At 61.3% G+C, this 18,001-nt stretch overlaps 5 protein-coding genes across 5 annotated transcripts in view; 3 read left to right on the top strand and 2 right to left on the bottom strand.

The window, feature by feature from the left end:
* The first annotated feature begins 1,035 nt into the window (after positions 1-1,035).
* On the top strand, positions 1,036-2,421 carry CHLRE_10g435000v5 (uncharacterized protein). Its single transcript, XM_043066705.1, has 2 exons — positions 1,036-1,115; positions 1,424-2,421. The coding sequence occupies exons 1-2, from the start codon at positions 1,099-1,101 to the stop codon at positions 1,584-1,586; spliced, it is 180 nt and encodes a 59-aa protein (XP_042920102.1). The 5' UTR covers positions 1,036-1,098; the 3' UTR covers positions 1,587-2,421.
* A 74-nt stretch (positions 2,422-2,495) lies between these two features.
* CHLRE_10g434983v5 (uncharacterized protein) lies at positions 2,496-3,551 on the top strand. The gene has a single exon (XM_043066704.1). It carries the CDS (start codon positions 2,647-2,649, stop codon positions 2,812-2,814), a length of 168 nt encoding a protein of 55 aa, XP_042920101.1. The 5' UTR covers positions 2,496-2,646; the 3' UTR covers positions 2,815-3,551.
* Positions 3,552-8,155: 4,604 nt separating this feature from the next.
* CHLRE_10g434967v5 (uncharacterized protein) lies at positions 8,156-9,800 on the top strand. Its single transcript, XM_043066703.1, has 2 exons — positions 8,156-8,202; positions 8,425-9,800. The coding sequence occupies exons 1-2, from the start codon at positions 8,186-8,188 to the stop codon at positions 9,344-9,346; spliced, it is 939 nt and encodes a 312-aa protein (XP_042920100.1). The 5' UTR covers positions 8,156-8,185; the 3' UTR covers positions 9,347-9,800.
* Positions 9,801-10,713: 913 nt separating this feature from the next.
* Positions 10,714-13,975, bottom strand: CHLRE_10g434950v5 (uncharacterized protein). Its single transcript, XM_001702595.2, has 4 exons — positions 13,449-13,975; positions 13,217-13,258; positions 12,889-12,986; positions 10,714-12,510 (listed from the first exon to the last, which is right to left on the bottom strand). The coding sequence occupies exons 1-4, from the start codon at positions 13,867-13,869 to the stop codon at positions 12,481-12,483; spliced, it is 591 nt and encodes a 196-aa protein (XP_001702647.1). The 5' UTR covers positions 13,870-13,975; the 3' UTR covers positions 10,714-12,480.
* A 48-nt stretch (positions 13,976-14,023) lies between these two features.
* The window catches only part of CHLRE_10g434900v5 (uncharacterized protein), a 7,022-nt gene continuing 3,044 nt past the window's right edge, over positions 14,024-18,001 (bottom strand). Inside the window, exons 7-12 of the mRNA XM_043066702.1 lie at positions 17,514-17,720; positions 17,027-17,197; positions 16,607-16,666; positions 16,163-16,244; positions 15,716-15,936; positions 14,024-14,575 (exon numbers count right to left, since the gene is read on the bottom strand). Of these exons, the coding sequence (XP_042920099.1) occupies positions 14,465-14,575; positions 15,716-15,936; positions 16,163-16,244; positions 16,607-16,666; positions 17,027-17,197; positions 17,514-17,720 (852 nt within the window). The 3' untranslated portion in view covers positions 14,024-14,464. The remainder of the gene's footprint in view (positions 14,576-15,715; positions 15,937-16,162; positions 16,245-16,606; positions 16,667-17,026; positions 17,198-17,513; positions 17,721-18,001) is intronic.

Here is an 18,001-nt window from a genome sequence, read left to right as displayed (position 1 = left end):
GAGCCATGCCTGCCGACGCGCCAGAATGCCGAGAAGCCCCGAGGTCGCCCCCGCCCCGCGCCTAGCCCTTTGAGCGTGGGGCGCCGGGGAGGTGTTGAGTATGGCAGGAGGCTAGAGAAAGGCTTGGGGTGTTTGGGAACGTGACAAGGCACGCATGCGTGGCGCGGGAAATCCCGCACGACCCCAACCCGAGTGTCCCTAGCCGATGCGCCTGCGCGTCGTAGCGGCTGGAGGCTCTGACGGGGCGTTACACCCTATTAGCTCCCAAGCGTACGGGGGCTCAGCCCATTTTCCAGCTGTACAAAGCTGACACCCCTTGTTTTAAATCGCATACACTGTCTTTGTGCAACGTTTTCCTTGTGCTCTTTAACACACACACACACACACACACACACACACACACACACACACACACACACACACACACACACACACACACACACACACACACACACACACACACACACACACACACACACACACACACACACACACACACACACACACACACACACACACACACACACACACACACACACACACACACACACACACACGGTACACACACACGCGGGGTTTCCCCCGCTAGCCCATGGTGCTGGCACCCCATTTGCATTTGCCGTCATGCATGCGCCCATGCCGTCCCCCGCCTGTTCACTTGCTCGTGGTCGCCCACCCTCTCTTTCCCAAATCGCGCAACCCCTAGTATAGTTAATTGGGCTGGGACTGGGCTGCGTGTTTGCTCTTGCTCGTCGCGCGCCGCCGCGCTAACATGTTCCTTCGCTCTTGTTCGTGACCCTCCCCTGCTGCCGCCCTGTGCTCTGTTGTTATTTTCTTATTCGCTCGTAGGTGAGAAGTTCATCGAGGAGTGGGCGGCGGGAGCTTGGACTTAGCGGCCAGGAGTAGCGACGAGGAGCTAGGAATCGTAGGAGTGCCTGGGCCTCACGGTACCGTGAGCACATGCATGGGTTTGCACCCTTGAGAGCAGGGGTGCTTGAGAGCGTGTGGACATTAATCCCCCCCTCGAGGTTAGTTAGAGTAGCGGGGGTTGCGCGATTTCCGCGTTGGTAAGACCGGCGGCTCACCGCAGCAGCAGGTATGCGCGGTAACTTCAGGTAACATCCGTAATAAACCGTCGCTTTGCTGCATCGCATCCACTGTCTTTGCGCAATGTTTTCCTTGTGCTCTTTAACACACGCACAAACACACGTACACGGCGCCGTTTGCTGCATCGCATACACTGTCTTTGCGCAATGTTTTCCTTGTGCTCTTTAGCACACGTACACGGCGCCCCTCACCCTCATCCTCGCTCTCTACCTCGCTAACCCCGCGTGCTGTTCCTACTGGCCGTCGGCATTTTATACTTGTGAGATTTATCACTCCGTTTCCCATGAACGGCTACCACCCCCACCCCCCCCGGCAGGTGGCCTTGGCAGTTCCGCAAGATTGACGAGCTGCTGGCAGCACGTGACGAGGCAGCGGCGGTGGCGGATGCGGCGGCGGCGGCGGCGGTGGCAGATGCGGCGGCGGATGCGGCGGCGGAGCCGTCCGCCAAGGCGGCCGAGGCGGCGGTGGTGCCGCAGTGAGGAGGGGCTGAGCACCTAGGGTGCGTGCAGACGGGGTGGGAGCCGCAGCGTGAGGCTGTGGTCGCGAGCGTGGTTTGCGCGCTTTGGCTATATATTCCGGTATGCTCAATGCATATCTGGCAAGCGGTGTGAGTTCGGGGCAACGGACGATGTTGGTGTCAATGCGGCGCGGGCCGGCACTTTGGATTCATCGGCGTGTGGGTTGGCAGTGCTGAGCCTCCGAGGCGGTAGGTGCATGTGTTTTACGGCTGAGGGGGTCGAGACTTGGGGAAGTATTACTGGGCTGAGCCCCCTGCTGTTGGCGTCTGCGTCGGTGTGCCAGCGAGGACACCTACCAGCGCGCCGCCTGCAGCCACAGCTGTGGCGACATGGCGGCGGCGAAGGCGGAGGCGGTGCTGGGGCGGTGCGTGTGGTGCGCAGCGGCTTAGGCCGGCGATGTATGCGGCAGGTCCCTGGCGTCGTAAGTGCGGCGGGTGGCACCCGCAGCGCCAGCACCAGCACTAGCAGCAAGGGTTGGGGTTGCTCGAACGACTCGGATGGCGTTCATGTAACCGCTGTTGGTTGAGGCCGTGATGGACTCACATTGATGGGGTCGGGTCAGAGCGGCTTTCACGGCTTTGGGTGAAGCCGTCAGCCCGTTGTGGCCAAGGCACGTTTTGGGCAGTCGACGATTGGGTGGGAGATTGATTGGACGACGTTGACGTTGGAGCCAGTTGCTACCCTATGTTCCGGCGTAGGCTTGGCAGATCGAGTTGTCGGCTGTTGGCGACGTGGTGGGCACCAGCCGCCTCCTGCGGCAACTGCAACTGCGGTACCGTACTGCTAAAAATTATTCGTGCTTCATATTTCGGTTGGGGGTCCCGAAATATGGAACCGAACTATTTAGCGCCTATTTTTAGGGGGTCCCATCCCGAAAATTTGTGCCACCCGCACCTGCCCCGTGCGGGCGCGGGCGCGTGCCTCGCGTGCCATACACACGATCTAATCTCATAATTTCTGATATGGGCCACTGTAAATACATTTACACAAGTAATGTCAAGCATAGAAATCATGAAGTAAAATGAAACAAGCAGCAATCAACCAGCTGCTGAAGAAGCTGCCAGCAAATCACCGTCCCGAAGAGCGTGCTGGCATTGGCGAGCTCAAATACGCACGAGAGGTGCAGGCATCTAAGGATGAGCGCGAGGGCGCAGCAGGCGCCGCTGCTGCAGCGGGCGAGGCACTATAAGGACGGGTTTGTGCGTTACGCATGCTTATTGTGCGCTACGCATGCGTCTGGGACTGGACGCATGCGTGCCAGAACGCATGAAGCATGAGGGGCGGGGGGCCGGGTCGGGCGCACAGCCGTGCGTACAAGCACGCATGCGGGCCGCATGCAGGCGCATGCGCACCGACCTGACGCAAGCACTAAGAGACGCACGTATTCCTGTAAGTCACGACATAGTCGTAGACAGCAAGCACGGCTCGCTCGCTCGTAGGGTCGCGTGATCGCCGGACGCGGCACTCCAACACTTCAACAGCGTCAGACCCTGCTATATGATGCAATGTGTATATCAAAACGAACAGTGTAAGTAGGCTAGCAGGCCTTGCGAAGTATTCACTCGGACATAGTGCTAGACTTTTAGTCTTTAGACGGTCGGGCCTAAACGAGTGAACGCATGTGTATATATGGTATGCTGTACTATCTGGGCGTCGCACCAAGCAACCAGCATGGAGGCTGCACCTGACAAGGCGGGTTGTGTGGCTGGCGTGTAGAGGGCTGGCCACTGCCGCTGCCGCGCACTGCTCGCAAGGCCGGGGACTGCGAGGCAGCTCAAGGTGTGCGTAGAGTGCGTAGGCGTGGTTGTTTCTGCGACAGTGCCTTTGTTAAGCAGCCGCGGCGGGGGTTATGGTTATGAGATAGCACTGGCGTGGGACTGGGCGTGCACGATGAAGGTCGCGGGCGACGGCGCAACTGAGTGCAACGGTGGCACTGCGGTGGCGGCCCCCCACAGGCCATGGCTGCCGTTGTCGCCATTGCTAGCGTTGGACGCGTGCTGCCCCCCGCCGGCATCAACCCCGCGGCTGCACCATCAGCTGCGCCATCGCATCAGGCGACGAGACAGCACTGGCGTGGGGCTGGGCGTTTGTGATTGGTGCCGCGGGCGGCGGTGGCGCCAGTGAGCGCAACGGCGGTGCTGCGGCGGTGGCCCCCCACAGGCCATGGCTGCCGTTGTCGCCAGCGCTAACGTTGGACGCGTGCTGCCCCCCGCCGGCGTCACCCCCGCGGCTGCACATTCAGCTGCGCCGTCGCATCAGGCGACGAGACAGCACTGGCGTGGGGCTGGGTGCTTGGGATTAGTGCCGCGGGCGGCGGTGGCGCCAGTGAGCGCAACGGCGGTGCTGCGGCGGTGGCCCCCCACAGGCCATGGCTGCCGTTGTTGCCAGCGCTAACGTTGGACGCGTGCTGCCCCCAGCCGGCGTCGCCCCCGCGGCTGCACCATCAGCTGCGCCGTCGCATCAGGCGACGAGACAGCACTGGCGTGGGCCTGGGCGTATGTGATTGGTGCCGCGGGTGGCGTCGTCGTGGGAGAGCGCAACGGCGGTGCTGCGGCGGTGGCCCCCCACATGCCATGGCTGCCGTTGTCGCCAGCGCTAACGTTGGACGCGTGCTGCCCCCCGCCGGCGTCACCCCCGCGGCTGCACCATCAGCTGCGCCGTTGCATCAGGCGACGAGACAGCACTGGCGTGGGCCTGGGCGTTTGTGATTGGTGCCGCGGGCGGCGGTGGCGCCAGTGAGCGCAACGGCGGTGCTGCGGCGGTGGCCCCCCACAGGCCACGGCTGCCGTTGTCGCCATTGCTAGCGTTGGACGCGCGTTGCCCCCCGCCGGCGTCACCCCCGCGGCTGCACCATCAGCTGCGCCGTTGCATCAGGCGACGAGACAGCACTGGCGTGGGCCTGGGCGTTTGTGATTGGGGCAGCGGGCGGCGGTGGCGCCAGTGAGCGCAACGGCGGTGCTGCGGCGGTGGCCCCCCACAGGCCATGGCTTCCGTCGTCGCCATTGCTAGCGTTGGACGCGTGCTGCCCCCAGCCGGCGTCACCCCAGCGGCTGCACCATTAGCTGCGCCAACGCATCAGGCGACGAGACAGCACTGGCGTGGGCCTGAGCGTTTGTGATTGGGGCAGCGGGCGGCGGTGGCGACAGTGAGCGCAGTGGCGGTGCTGCGGCGGTGGTCCCCCACATGCCATGGCTGCCGTTGTCGCCATTGCTAGCGTTGGACGCGTGCTGCCCCCCACCGGCGTCACCCCCGCGGCTGCACCATCAGCTGCGCCGTTGCATCAGGCGACGAGACAGCACTGGCGTGGGGCTGGGTGTTTGGGATTGGTGCCGCGGGTGGCGTCGTCGTGGGAGAGCGCAACGGCGGTGCTGCGGCGGTGGCCCCCACAGGCCATGGCTGCCGTTGTCGCCAGCGCTAACGTTGGACGCGTGCTGCCCCCCGCCGGCGTCACCCCCGCGGCTGCACCATCAGCTGCGCCGTCGCATCAGGCGACAAGACAGCACTGGCGTGGGGCTGGGTGTTTGGGATTAGTGCCGCGGGCAGCGGCGTCGTGGGAGAGCGCAACGGCGGTGCTGCGGCGGTGGCCCCCCACAGGCCACGGCTGCCGTCGTCGCCAGCGCTAACGTTGGACGCGTGCTGCCCCCCGCCGGCGTCACCCCCGCGGCTGCACCATCAGCTGCGCCGTCGCATCAGGCGACGAGACAGCACTGGCGTGGGCTTGGGCGTTTGACGTTGGGGCAGCGGGCTGGCCGCTGCCGCTACTCACATTCCCGGGGACTGCGAGGTAGCTCAAGGCAGTGGATAGGTGCAGTTGTGGCTGCGACGATGCTTGTCCGCAGCAGCAGCCGCGGCAGGGGCTATGGTCGCAGACGCCATATCACGGTGCTTTTAAGCGCCTCAAGTCCTGTGTTATGAGTTTGAGGATTGCACAGCACCGAGCCCCGACCACAAAGCGTTTCCCCGGCTGTCCCGTGAAAGGCGCTAGGCACGAGCGGCGGTGCGTGTGCCTGAGAGCTTTACCCCGTATCCAGCCCAGGGCATAAGGTGTTCCCCCGGCTGTCCCTGATAAGGCGTTGGGTGTGAGCGGCGGTGCGTGTGCCAGAGAGCTTTACCCCGTATCCAGCCCAGGGCACAAGGCGTTCCCCCGGCTTTCCTTCAGACGGCGTTGGGCGTGAGCGGCGGTGAGAGCTTTACCCCGTATCCAGCCCAGGGCATAAGGTGTTCCCCCGGCTGTCCCTGATAAGGCGTTGGGCGTGAGCGGTGGTGCGTGTGCCTGAGAGCTTTACCCCGTATCCAGCCCTGGGCATAATGTGTTCCCCCGGTAAGGCGTTGGGCGTGAGCGGTGGTGCGTGTGCCTGAGAGCTTTACCCCGTATCCAGCCCAGGGCACAAGGCGTTCCCCCGGCTGTCCCTGATAAGGCGTTGGGCGTGAGCGGTGGTGCGTGTGCCTGAGAGCTTTACCCCGTATCCAGCCCTGGGCATAATGTGTTCCCCCGGCTGTCCCTGATAAGGCGTTGGGCGTGAGCGGCGGTGCGTGTGCCTGAGAGCTTTACCCCGTATCTAGCACGAGGCACAAGGTGTTCCCCCGGCTTTCTTTCATACGGCGTTGGGCGTGAGCGGCGGTGCGTGTGCCTGAGAGCTTTACCCCGTATCTAGCACGAGGCACAAGACGTTCCCCCGGCTGTCCCTGATAAGGCGTTGGGCGTGAGCGGCGGTGTGTGTGCCTGAGAGCTTTACCCCGTATCCAGCCCTGGGCATAATGTGTTCCCCCGGCTGTCCCTGATAAGGCGTTGGGCGTGAGCGGCGGTGCGTGTGCCTGAGAGCAGTGCCCCGTATCCAGCCCCGAGCACAGGCGTTCCCCGGCTGTCGGCGTTGGGCATCAGCTGAGGCGCTTGCGCAGAGAAGGCCCCGTGTGCGTTCATATTAATCCCCCTTTCAACACCGCACATGGCAAGACAAGCAAGTATCAAGTATGCGGCCAACCAAGTTTAAGTGTTGCATGGGGCACTGCTTCCAAACTCTTTGCGGCACTTCCTTCTTTGCCAGTTCAATTTATATATGCTGTATCCTTCTATGCATATCACACATTATTAAAGATTACAGACACGTCAAGGTGTCAGTATGTAGAGACCCGCAAACAGTTCTCTGCCACTCGGCAGAGGACGCCCTCGCCCTGCTATGTTTGCTTTTAAGGCCCAGTCTCCACTAGTAACGCTATGTGGCGCACAGGTGCGCCTTGCAGCGGCCATAACGCTGGGTTGTTGCAGGGGTGGTGACGTCGTTGACCGAGCGCAATATTTATCGCCCACCTTCAATTCGTTCAGGTTCAGGCTCAACAAAAGCATTTCAAAAGGCTACAGAGCCATCACGCGTGGCGCAGGTGAGGCGGGGGTGCGGCCATCCGCGCGACTTGGTTGCTAGCTCCCGAGGCTGTCAGCTGAGAGCATGCGCATGCTAAGGTGTCTGTATAATGGCACCGTACACGCCTGTCATCAGTTCATGCTCAGTTCTCAGTCCGGGTACCCTCCCGCCCTCCCTCAGGACTCCGGCCGCACTAAGGGCCACCCGTGCGGACCACCCCTGGGTGGGCTAGACGTGGCGCACTCACACGTTAACCCCAACAGGCAAGTCTATGTCCAGATCTTATTTCGCAATTGCTGAAGTAAGCACTGCATGAGTAGCGTGTCTGCAGCTGAACATGGGGGGAAAGGTACCTTGCGTCTTACCCTCTGATATGCCTGGTTTTGGGGTTTGGTTCCTGACCGAATCGTCCTGAACACTATGCAGGCTTACGAAGGGCAGCACGGGTGTGGCTAGCTGTGGACTGGAGCGCTGGCACCGGCAGCATGCGGAGTCTGCGGTGGCACTGTGCAGCAGGTCGGACGTTGTGGTTGAGGTCGTTGTGTGTTTGGCAAGACTTAGTATGGGCACACCTCTGCCGCTTATGCCTTGGCGGGTGGCGTTTGGTTGTTCCGCGGAAGTGGCTACATGCACATCTGTGGCTAGCTACGGACTGGAGTGCCGGCACCGGCAGCATGCAGAGTCTGCGGTAGCACTGTGCAGCAGGTAGGTCGGACGTTGTGGTTGTCGTTGTGTGTTTGGCAAGACTTTAGTATGGGCACACCTCTGCCGCTTATGCCTTGGCGGGTGGCATTTGGTTGTTACCCGGAAGCGGCTACATACGCATCTGTATTCATGTTACGGTAGGGCACGTTCGGTGAGCGAGGAGGTCGATGGGTGACAGGGCATGTGGAGCGGGCAGACTTCCTTTCCAGGGTGTGCGATGGCGGACTAAAAGCCTAAGGAGAGGCTGGTGGATGGAGGCGGACTCACGCCTTCAGAGAAACAGGCCGAATCCTCGTTTACACTGGACGCGCGGCACGTGCCGTTGCATGAACTGTAACACAAATGAGCAGTTGAGGGAATTGGCTTCGTGTGCCCCACGTGTGCGTGCATGCATGCGGGTGGGAAGCGTGCAGTTGGGGGCAGCTGCTTGCGTTAGGTAACGCACATGCGTCCCGCATGCGCCATGGCATGCGTAGTACTTCACGCAACCGGCATATGTGCTTCAAGCATGCGTATGGCATGCGTTCGGGACGCATGCGTACATCCAGAAAGAGTCGCTGCGGCCGCTAGCCAACACCAGCATGCGTTAGGTAACGCACGCTCTGGTAGCGCACGCATGCGTATGGGCGGGCACCGCATGCGTACAGCACATGCTTTTCACGCGTTAAGCATGCGTTTGGGCCATGCGGCACGCATGCTAACGCATGCTCTAACGCATGGACCCGTCGTTATAGTGAGGGCGCAGCAGGCGCCGCTGCTGCAGCGGGCGAGGGCGCGGCAGGCGCCGCTGCTGCAGCGGGCGGTTCACCTGCTGCATCCGTAGTGGATACAGCAATCGCAGGGGCTGCGGGGCCCGGCCAGCCCACGCCGACCAAGTACGTCATTGATGATGATGAGGACGACAGCATGCTGGAGCGCCTGGAGAAGCTGGTCTGGGCGAAGCAGCAGGACTTCGATGCGCTGGCACCAGAGGTGCTGGAGCGCATGCGCAGTCGCAAGCCTGCCACGGCTGCTGGCGCCGCTGACCCCTCATCAGCTGGTGCCGCTGGCACTGACGTTGCCGGGGCGCCTGCTGAACGTGGGCGGGGCCGCGGCCGCGGCCGCGGGCGTGGCCGCGGCCGTGGCCGTGGCGGTGGCCGCGGCCGTGGCAATGCTCAACCAGAGGGCCGTGGCCAGGGCGGGCGGCGTGGACGGGGCGCGGGCAGGGGGCGTGGCCGTGCTGCTGGAAGGAAGCGGTCGCGTGAGGAAGTGGAGGAGGAGGAGTTGCCGACTGGCAGTGAAAGTGGCGGCGGGGAGGAAAGCGGTGGGGAGGAGAGTGGCACGGAGGAGAGTGGCGGGGAGGAGAGTGGCGGGGAGGAGAGTGGCGGGGAGGAGGGTGGCGGGGAGGAGAGTGGCGGGGAGGAGAGTGGCGGGGAGGAGAGTGAAGAGGAGAAGAGCAGTAAGGAGGAAAGCAGTGAGGAGGGGAGTAGTGGGGAGGATAGTGGCGGGGAGGAGAGTGGAGGAGAGGAGAGCAGTGAGGAGATCAGCGGGCAGGAGAGCGGTGGGGAGAGCAGTGGGGGGGAGAGCGATGCAGACGACAGCGGGTATGATAGCGAGTTCGAGAAGCCAATCCTGCAGCTGGTTAAGGCGGTTCGGTCCGGTGCAACGCTTGCGTAAGCATGTGGTAAGGACACCGGAGGATACCGGTAAGCAGGTGTGCTTTTAAGTACGGTACGGGTGGGGTTGAGGCACGGCAAATGAGGAACACGAAGAGAGAGGAACACGAAGAGAGTGCATGGCTCAGTACGTTAGGGAGGGTTCTGCGTGTTCGTAGGTGTGCATGGTTACACGTGGTGGTATAGGGGAGACTGCAGGGCCTTTCCCGCCGGAGCCCCGTTGTCCCCGAAAATTTGTGTCACAACCGCTTGCAGGTCCCGGTCCCGTCCCGAAAATTAATAAATTCGGCCTAATTCCAGCTATTTATTTACCCCCCTCCCAAAAATTCAAGGCACGAATAATTTTTAGCAGTACGGTATTGGAGATGGAGTGTGAAGAGGATGGCTTGGCGGGTACGTGCCGTGACACGCGTGATGTGCACTGTTGGACTTCGCTGGCAGTTGACTGTCGCGCCCTATGATAGGACAATCAGGGGGGGGGGTACGAACTAAACCTCCAGACCCCATGTCCCAAAACCTCCCGACCCCCCCTCCGGACCGACCGACCGACCCCCACCACCGTGCAACCCCTCAAAACCCCCTCAAAACCCTTTGGTTTTAAGCCAGTTTGGTGTCAATCGACTGCTCTCGGCGAGCTCTACAATTGTATACCTCCGGTTCAGCTGGAGGCACAACTTGACTGGCAGCCATGCCACACATGTCCATGTGTCCCTGGGCGACCACCGACCCTTCTGTCAGACTACCGGGGCGTGCGCTTAAGCTTACAAGTGCGCTGTACATATGGTGTTTGGGATTGTGTGCCGGAAGAGATTGGTCGACTTTCTACCGGGATCATGTGAAGAATCCCGGGATTCTTGTCACGCTCGATGGCCGGCGGCAGCCTTGTCGCCATGACCCACACGAAGCCTTGGCCGTTACACGTTAGCATCAGTTCGCATAGTCTCCATGACACCAGTGAGAGACGCTCGAGTGGGGCTCTACGCTACTACGATGCCGATGTGGACGGACCTGCGGCCGCTTTCCAGAGGCCAAACGTTCTGCAAATGCTTTAGTATGTGCATGCTAATGTGTGCTAGTGCTTGCGCTAATGGGCGGAGCGTTTAGAGGGGCGTTTAGGGCGCAGAGACGAAACCTGGCAGTCCCACCCACATCTGCGTGACGAAACCTTGGGGACCCCCAGGCCCGACGACCGACCCTGAACTTTGAGGGCCCATAACTTTGCAATTACTACCCTGATTGAAACTCTGAAAGTGGATTTGGAGTCCTCTCGTCAAGCTCTTTCGTTTTAGAACATGGGGCCTTTCCCAGTCGAAACTACCCCCCCCCTGGGACAATGAACGTTTCGTGTGCCTGACGGCGACTAGCTCGCCTAGGATCGGAATGAGAGACGCCTCCAGCCGCTCTCAGACGCGATCCTCTCCCTGATCACCCGTACTCCGGCCTCCCATGCAATACACCGTGTCGGGCCAACCAGTCCTCGGGCACGTTCCCCTATTCCCACACGCCAAAACCACACCCAAATCACTCAGTCACACGATATGCACGGTCACACGCCAGCTCACGACATGACTACGCGATCACGCCCAATACGCTTCAGGGGTTACAACAGGAAATACGGTAGTGCGCAGATGCAACAGTAAGTGAGCTTGTGGTTACCGCGGTTGTGTGTTTCCTCGAGGTTATGAAGAATTTGGTGGTGGCGCCCCACTTCCGCAGTAACCCCGGTCGGGCTGCGACGGTTCAAAGCTTAGATGCCCGACGGGTCTAAGCTTCAATGTGTCGGCCGCAACAGTCCTCAACGGAACTCTGGCACTGACTCCTGTCTCAGTGTCTCTGGCTCTTTGCGAGGCCTTGTAACAAACGGTGTGCCCCGGTCTGCCCCTCAGCAGCTCAGCCTTTCAAGACCCGGGTAACAGTGCCTGGGCGCTTTGTGCCTGGCCAGGCCTGGCATCCCTCACGCCTCCCGCCCTCCCTGGGGCAGGCTGCCGACCCGCCGTATTTACCTCGACCTGCTCGAGCAAGTGCAGCCAAAGTGCCAAATGGAAGCCGTGGCCATTGGTCCAGGCAGACGTGATCAACATTATCCCTGAATGCCTCACATCTGTTCCGTGCCTCATACCTGCTCAGGGCTGCCACGCACTTACATCCCTGCTACCTCGCTGTGGCTATCAGACCCGGTTCGGCTGACCAGTAAACCGGTACCACAGGGGAATGCTGCAATAGGCGCAACCCAAGATGCTTACAGCAGTGGTGTCCTGCATCAGCCCCCACTCGCACTACCGGTAGTCATGGAGGCGGGCGTGGCGCTGCATGCCTTTGCAGCGGCGTGGCGCCCTTCTCATCCCTCCTAACCGGTCTCACCCTGAAGCAGTCCGTCCTACTCATAGGCGGCGGCCCGTTATCCAGTCCCAGCCCTGGCGCACCTGCTTGTACACTAACTTGCAAAAGCACGACAAAAACGACAACAACTGATGGCACTCGGGCCTGACAACCTTGACAGCCGCAAGTGCCCCTGTCCCACACAATCTGTCTCCGGGCCATCCTCCTCCAACAAACATCCAAACGCCCGGCCCTGCTTCAAGTCTGCCCCGCCTTTGCGGCGGCGCGGCGCCCTCCACTTCCTCTCCTAACCGGTCTCAGCCTGCAGCAGTCCGTGCTACTCACAGGCGGCGGCCCCTTATCCAGTCCCAGCCCTGGCGCACGCGCTTGTACACCAACTTGAACGCTAGCTTAAAGCATTGCTGGCTGAACTCGAAAGCGAACATGTCAAAGCCGATGTCCTTTGCCACGTCGCGCACCTCGTTCTTCAACAAAGTATAAGTAAAGCTGGCAGCGTCCAGCACCCGCCGCGCAGCCTCCCGGAAAGGCAAATCGTTCCAGTCGAAATACATCAGCACACATATGTTCGCTAGGATAACCAATCCGCAGAACATGGTGGCGCGGTAGCACACCCGGATCTCTGACAGCACCGCCGCCATGAACACACACAGCCCAATGGCCCACATTGCCGCCAGGACAAGCCCGATGATGAGGAGCACAGGCGGCGTGTACCAGCCGCCGATGCCCCGCACGCAGGACCAGCACCGGGCCGCAGAGACGGAGGGCCGCGATGCCCGCCTCGCCGGCCACTGCTAGTCAGCTTTTCTTCTTTTCCTCCAGCGTGACCTGCTGGGGCATGTGCCAGGAGGGCAGGATGTCGGGAGTAGACCCGTGGATGCAAAGGTCAGTCACAGCGCAGGTCGACATAGACCAGGACCCCAATGCACACGCACAATGCATGTCCGTGCACGAGCCCGCCCGCCCAATCCAGCGCCGGTAGAGCCATTGCCACCCCTTCCCACCCTGCCCAAACCCAGAACGGGTTCCCTCGCGTATGGAGAAGCGGGCGACAGACTTGTGTCCTGTACCCTTCGTGACCAGCCACCCATCCCATCCTGTGCACCCACACACGCACCCTCCTATGAACACACTCCGCCGAACCCTCCCCCATCTCCCCCGCCTCCACCTCCTCCGCTCCATCGTTGTACCCGCCAGGTTGCTCACCGGCATGAGGTCGCCGCGTACACGGACGGGCGCCGTGTACGTGGCGTCCTTGTAGACCTTGTCCATGATCTCATATGGGGACAGCTTCTTCTTCACGTCTGCAAAAGGAGACATTGGATGGAGCGTTGGCATTCGGACACGCGAGGAGTGTCCGCACCGCGAGAAAGCTTCTGGGCCGCGCGGGGCGGTTGGTCGGTCAATCGGACACGTTGAGCTAAACGGGGTTACGTCCCTACAGGTGCCACCCGAATGTGCCACGGTCTTCGCGTAGCCCAACCGAGGAACGCTGCACATGAATAGCAACCGGGCTTTCGCAACACAAACTCACCGGCTCCTGCCGCGCTCCCCACGTTCAGGATAGCCACAGCGCCTACAACGTGCGAGTGGCCGGGGGGCATAGCCAGTGAGATTTGGGTTTGGTAGATTGCGACGGCAACAAGGAGCAGCAGCGTAATCTAAGCGTTAGAGCTCGGCAAAAACGCCCATCAGGCCTCAAAAGCAACAAGGACGCAAAATCAGTCCTAGGTTCCCGAAGCATCAAGCAAGACCGCAACGCTCACCGTCCTGTTGCAGCCTCTCCTCCTTCTTGCGCAGGTCCGTGCGCAGCTCCTCCTTCTCCTTGCGCAGCCGCTCTTCCTTCCTGCGCATCAGCTCCTCCTTTGTGCGCAGCTGCTCCAGGTCCTTGCTCAGCCGCTCCAGTTTTCTCTCGGCAGCTGTCAAGTCCGCGGCGCACGACTCCTGCTCCGCAACCAGCGCCGCCCGCTCCTTCTCGCTGAGATCCGGGTGCTTCAGCTCCTTGGCTATTTTGCGAAAGGTCGCCCTTGCCTTCTCGACTTCTGCATCTGCCTTCTCCACTTCTGCTTCTGCCTTCTCCACCTTGGCTTCTGCCTTGCTCGCTTGCGCGTTGACATCATTGATCTCGTTTGTCACCTTGTCAATCTCCGACTGTATGTTAGCAAAGTCGCGCACGCATTCGGGCATTTTAGCGGTGCTCGGAAGCAAGCTTTGCGGTTTCGGTGAGAAATATTGAAAGAACGTACATTGCACAACTTGTATTATGCACTGCAGATATTCGGCAGTTGCTAGCTCGGCTAGCTCAAACGTTCTTCATCCAGCTTCACTGGGGTTTTGCCCCGCCCCCGGCCTGAGGCGCTTAGCCCCCCACAGTTTTCGACAGATCCAGGATCGCCCCTGTCCGTGCCTGCCTGCCTGGTGCCTGCGTGCACTTGTTGCCTCCTGCCCTTGGTCTGTGTACCTCTCCCCCCCCCTCCCCCACCAACCACCGCCTGCAGTCAGCTCCAGTGCAGCTCTTTCGTTGCTACTGGTGCAACTGCCCTGCCGCTCTTGGCGCCTCTGCGACTGCTACCTGTGGCTGCAGCGCCTGCTGCTGCCGCTACTGCCAATGTAGTAGGGCAGTCGGCAAAAGACCCATCATCGCAGATGCAGTAGGGCGTGTTCCGCAGGGTTACGTACCGAATGTGGCGCTACGGCGTTCCGCCTACAGCCCCCTACTGCTACTGCCCCTCCTGCTACTACTCACTACTACTCACCCACGCTACTGCTCCCCCTGCTGCTGCTACTGCTTGTCCCGCTCCGCCAGCTGCTCCAGCTGCTCCGCGGGGCTGCCCAGCTTGCCCGGGTTGAGGATGTGGTGCGGGTCCAGTGCGGACTTGAGTGCGGCCATCACCTGAGGGCGTGTGTGCGTGTGTGTGCGTGTGTTATAAAAAAACAAAACGAAGCCCGCCCCAAGCGGCGCCGGAGTTACTTACGTATACCTACCGAATACCGAGCGTCGTGTTGCCGCGTCGACCCCGGTAGTCATACTTACCCGCGAAATGCCTGTAAGCCTGTGTGTGCGTGTGTGTGTGTGTGTGTGTGTGTGTGTGTGTGTGTGTGTGTGTGTGTGTGTGTGTGTGTGTGTGTGTGTGTGTGTGTGTGTGTGTGTGTGTGTGTGTGTGTGTGTGTGTGTGTGTGTGTATGTGTGTGTGTGTGTGTGTATGTGTGTGTGTGTGTGTTAAAAAACGAAACGAAAGCCCCAAAGAGTTAGTTACGTGTGTGTGTGTATGTGTGTGTGTGTTAAACACATAACAAACGGAATAAAGCCGCCGAACACGCGTGCGCAGTTACGGACAAATACCTACGCCGGTTACCGAGCTCCGCGGTGGGCGATGTTGCCCCAGTTGTCACCTTGAGTGTACTCACCCGCATATGTTGCCTGGAACCCCCTTCCCGGGCGTTTGGCATTCAGCCTCGTCTCCGAGGTGCACCCGCATGCGCTGCCATGCTCCGCGTCGACGACGCGCTAACAACATGTACCGGGCACAACTCCCCCTGAGCCTTGTCCACTCCATATCCATTCTCACCTATAAGCGCGGGAATGGAAAGGCATTGGGCGGCAGCACAGAAGTGTCACGGACATGTGAAATGGCAGCGGCGGAAAGGGGCGGCGTGCAGCAAGCAAGCTATCTAAGCTATCGGTGAGTGCATGTGTGTGTTAAAGAGCACAAGGAAAACGTTGCGCAAAGACAGTGTATGCGATGCAGCAAAGCGACGGTTGCATGTGTGTGTGTGTGTGTGTGTGTGTGTGTGTGTGTGTGTGTGTGTGTGTGTGCGTGTATGTGCGTGTGTGCATGTGGGCGTATGTGCTTGTAAGCGGGCGTGTGCGCGTGTGTGTGTGTGACTGTGTGAGCAGGCCAGGAGCATGCAGGCAGGTATGCAGGAGGGGGTACAGGACGTATGGGGAAAGGGCGGCGAAACGGCTTGCCACACCGGTGACGACCACGCCCCTTTCGACGACCACCCACCCATACCCACATGCCCCACACACCTGCAGCGGCACGGCGCCGTGCTCCGCCATGAGGTACGGCAGCTTGCCATACCCTATGCCGTGCTCGCCCGTGCACGTGCCCTCCAGCGCCAGGGCCCGGTGCACCATGCGCCCCACCACCCCGCGCGCCCGCGCCACCTCCGCCGCGTCCCGTGGGTCCACCACCAGCATCATGTGGAAGTTGCCATCGCCCACGTGGCCCACGATGGGGCCCAGCAGGCCTGCGGGCGTGTGATGTGTTTTGTGTTTGTGTGTGTGTCTGTGTGTGTGTGTGTGCGCGCGTGTGTGTGTGTGTGTGTGTGTGTGTGTGTGTGTGCTTGTAATTAAAGAGGCCAAGGAAGACAAAGCGCAGTGTGTGTGTGGATGTGTTTTCGCCATGGCCTGTGAACAGAGGAGAAAGACACACTACACGGCCCGCCCTTGCCTTTGCCCCGCCCCCGCACGTACCCTCCTGTACGCAGTCTGCCTGCGACTCCATGACGCACTCCGTCAGGCGCGAGATGGGCACACACACGTCCGTGGGGAAGCCCTGCAGTGTGCGCATGCGTGCCTTGTGTCAAACAATGAAACGAAAGCCCGCCCAATGTGTGCGTGCGTGTGTGTACGTCGGGACAACGCACATTGGGAGAATGAGCGAGAGAGCTCTGTGTATGCGTGGATGCGTGTGTTAGCCGGCCCTTTCCTCCGCACCGGCTGCTCATGTGGCCATCCGCGATCATCATGCACGAGAGGAGCTCTCTGCCCTGCGTGAACAGCTGTCCGGTTCCTGGGGGCCCCAGAGCCCTGCCCCCCCCCCAGGCGTTCGCCGGTTGGCCCTACTTGCCCCTTCCTACGCCTGCCACCCCATTGCTACCGTTGCCACCCCCCTGCCGCGTACACACACAACCGCACCTTGCATCCGGGCCGCATGCTGATGGCCGCCCAGTAGGCCGTGTGCCGCGCCTTCCACAGCTGCACGCACACACACGCCCGTCACTTGGCAAGGCAGACAGGCAGGCAGACCTCGAATGTGGGTGGCCGCTGGTCAGACAGTGGCTTGATTGCCGTACGGCTCGAGACCGAGGCTGCACACTGCCCTGCAACGCACTTCCCCCATCAGCGCCGCAAGCCCCAATGCCACGCCCTCTTTTGCATTGGGTTCGGTGCACTTTGGGCTGGTATCTACAACCTCCCTCCCTCCCGCACCGCCAACCCATCTCTGCCTCTGCCAACGGATCGCATGTATACCCCCTAGCTTAGTTTGGTTTGGTTGAGCTTAGCTTTAGCTTAGGCGGGCTGGTAATCACAACCCCCTCACGGCCGCCGCCTCACCCGGGCCCGGTCCTCCGGTGAAGTGGCCCACTCCCAGCCGCTGCCGCCGTGCTCCCGCGCCAGCGCCCCCACCAGCTCCGCCTGCTCCGCCACCGCCGCTGCCGAGCCGTGGAACTCGAAGAACAGCGTGGGGGCCGCCGCGAAGGCGGTGCCGCTGTATTTATTTACGGCCTGTGTGGGGTGGGAGGGTGAGAGAGTGAGATCGAAATGATTATATAAGGTGTTGATGGTAGAGGTGCGAACTCATGTGTTGCCACCGTAATACGCAATCGCAGGCACAATTGCAAACGGTTCTCATGGCATGGGCATTTGCACCGCAGCCACTTCCCAGCCGCAGTTGAGGACACTTGCATGGTCCCGTGGACGGCATGCACGAGCGGTTTGCTCATGACGAACGCTGGTCACACACACAATTCTACACACACACAGCTACACACACACACAGCTACACACACACACACACGCACACACAGTCACGCCGGCTCACCTGTATGCTCAGCTCGTCCAGCAGCTCTACTCGGGCCACCGGCACGCCGCACGCCATCAGCGCCGCCACACACTCCACAGCCCCGCGCAGCCCGCCGCCGCCACCGCCCGACCCGTCGCCGCCGCCGCCGCCGCCCGGTGCCGGCGGCGGGAACGTGACCACCGCCGCCGCCACCGCCTCGGGCACTGGGTGCAGCCGCAATGCCACCTGGCCAGGAGCGGAAGATGCGGGAGACGAAGGCAGGCCATGTTGTTTGCACGTAACATTGATGACCGCAGCCCAGCAAGTCAAGACTGCATCCACGCCGCAGCCGTTGCCGCGTAGGTCTGCCCCAACCCTACCCCCCTTGCGGCCTTGCCTCTTGCCCCCCTCCGTTACCAATGCCCGCCTCCCCCTCCCCCTCCCCCTCCCCCCCGCGTTTCATACAAACCGTTCGTATGAATGGGTAACCCCCTCACCCCCCACCTCCCCTCCCCCTCCCCCTCCCC

Source organism: Chlamydomonas reinhardtii, chromosome 10 (assembly GCF_000002595.2).
Source record: "Chlamydomonas reinhardtii strain CC-503 cw92 mt+ chromosome 10, whole genome shotgun sequence".
Classification (NCBI taxonomy): Eukaryota; Viridiplantae; Chlorophyta; class Chlorophyceae; order Chlamydomonadales; family Chlamydomonadaceae; genus Chlamydomonas; species Chlamydomonas reinhardtii.
The sequence above is the reverse complement of the archived record's forward strand: the minus strand, read 5'-3'. Positions and strand labels throughout refer to the sequence as shown.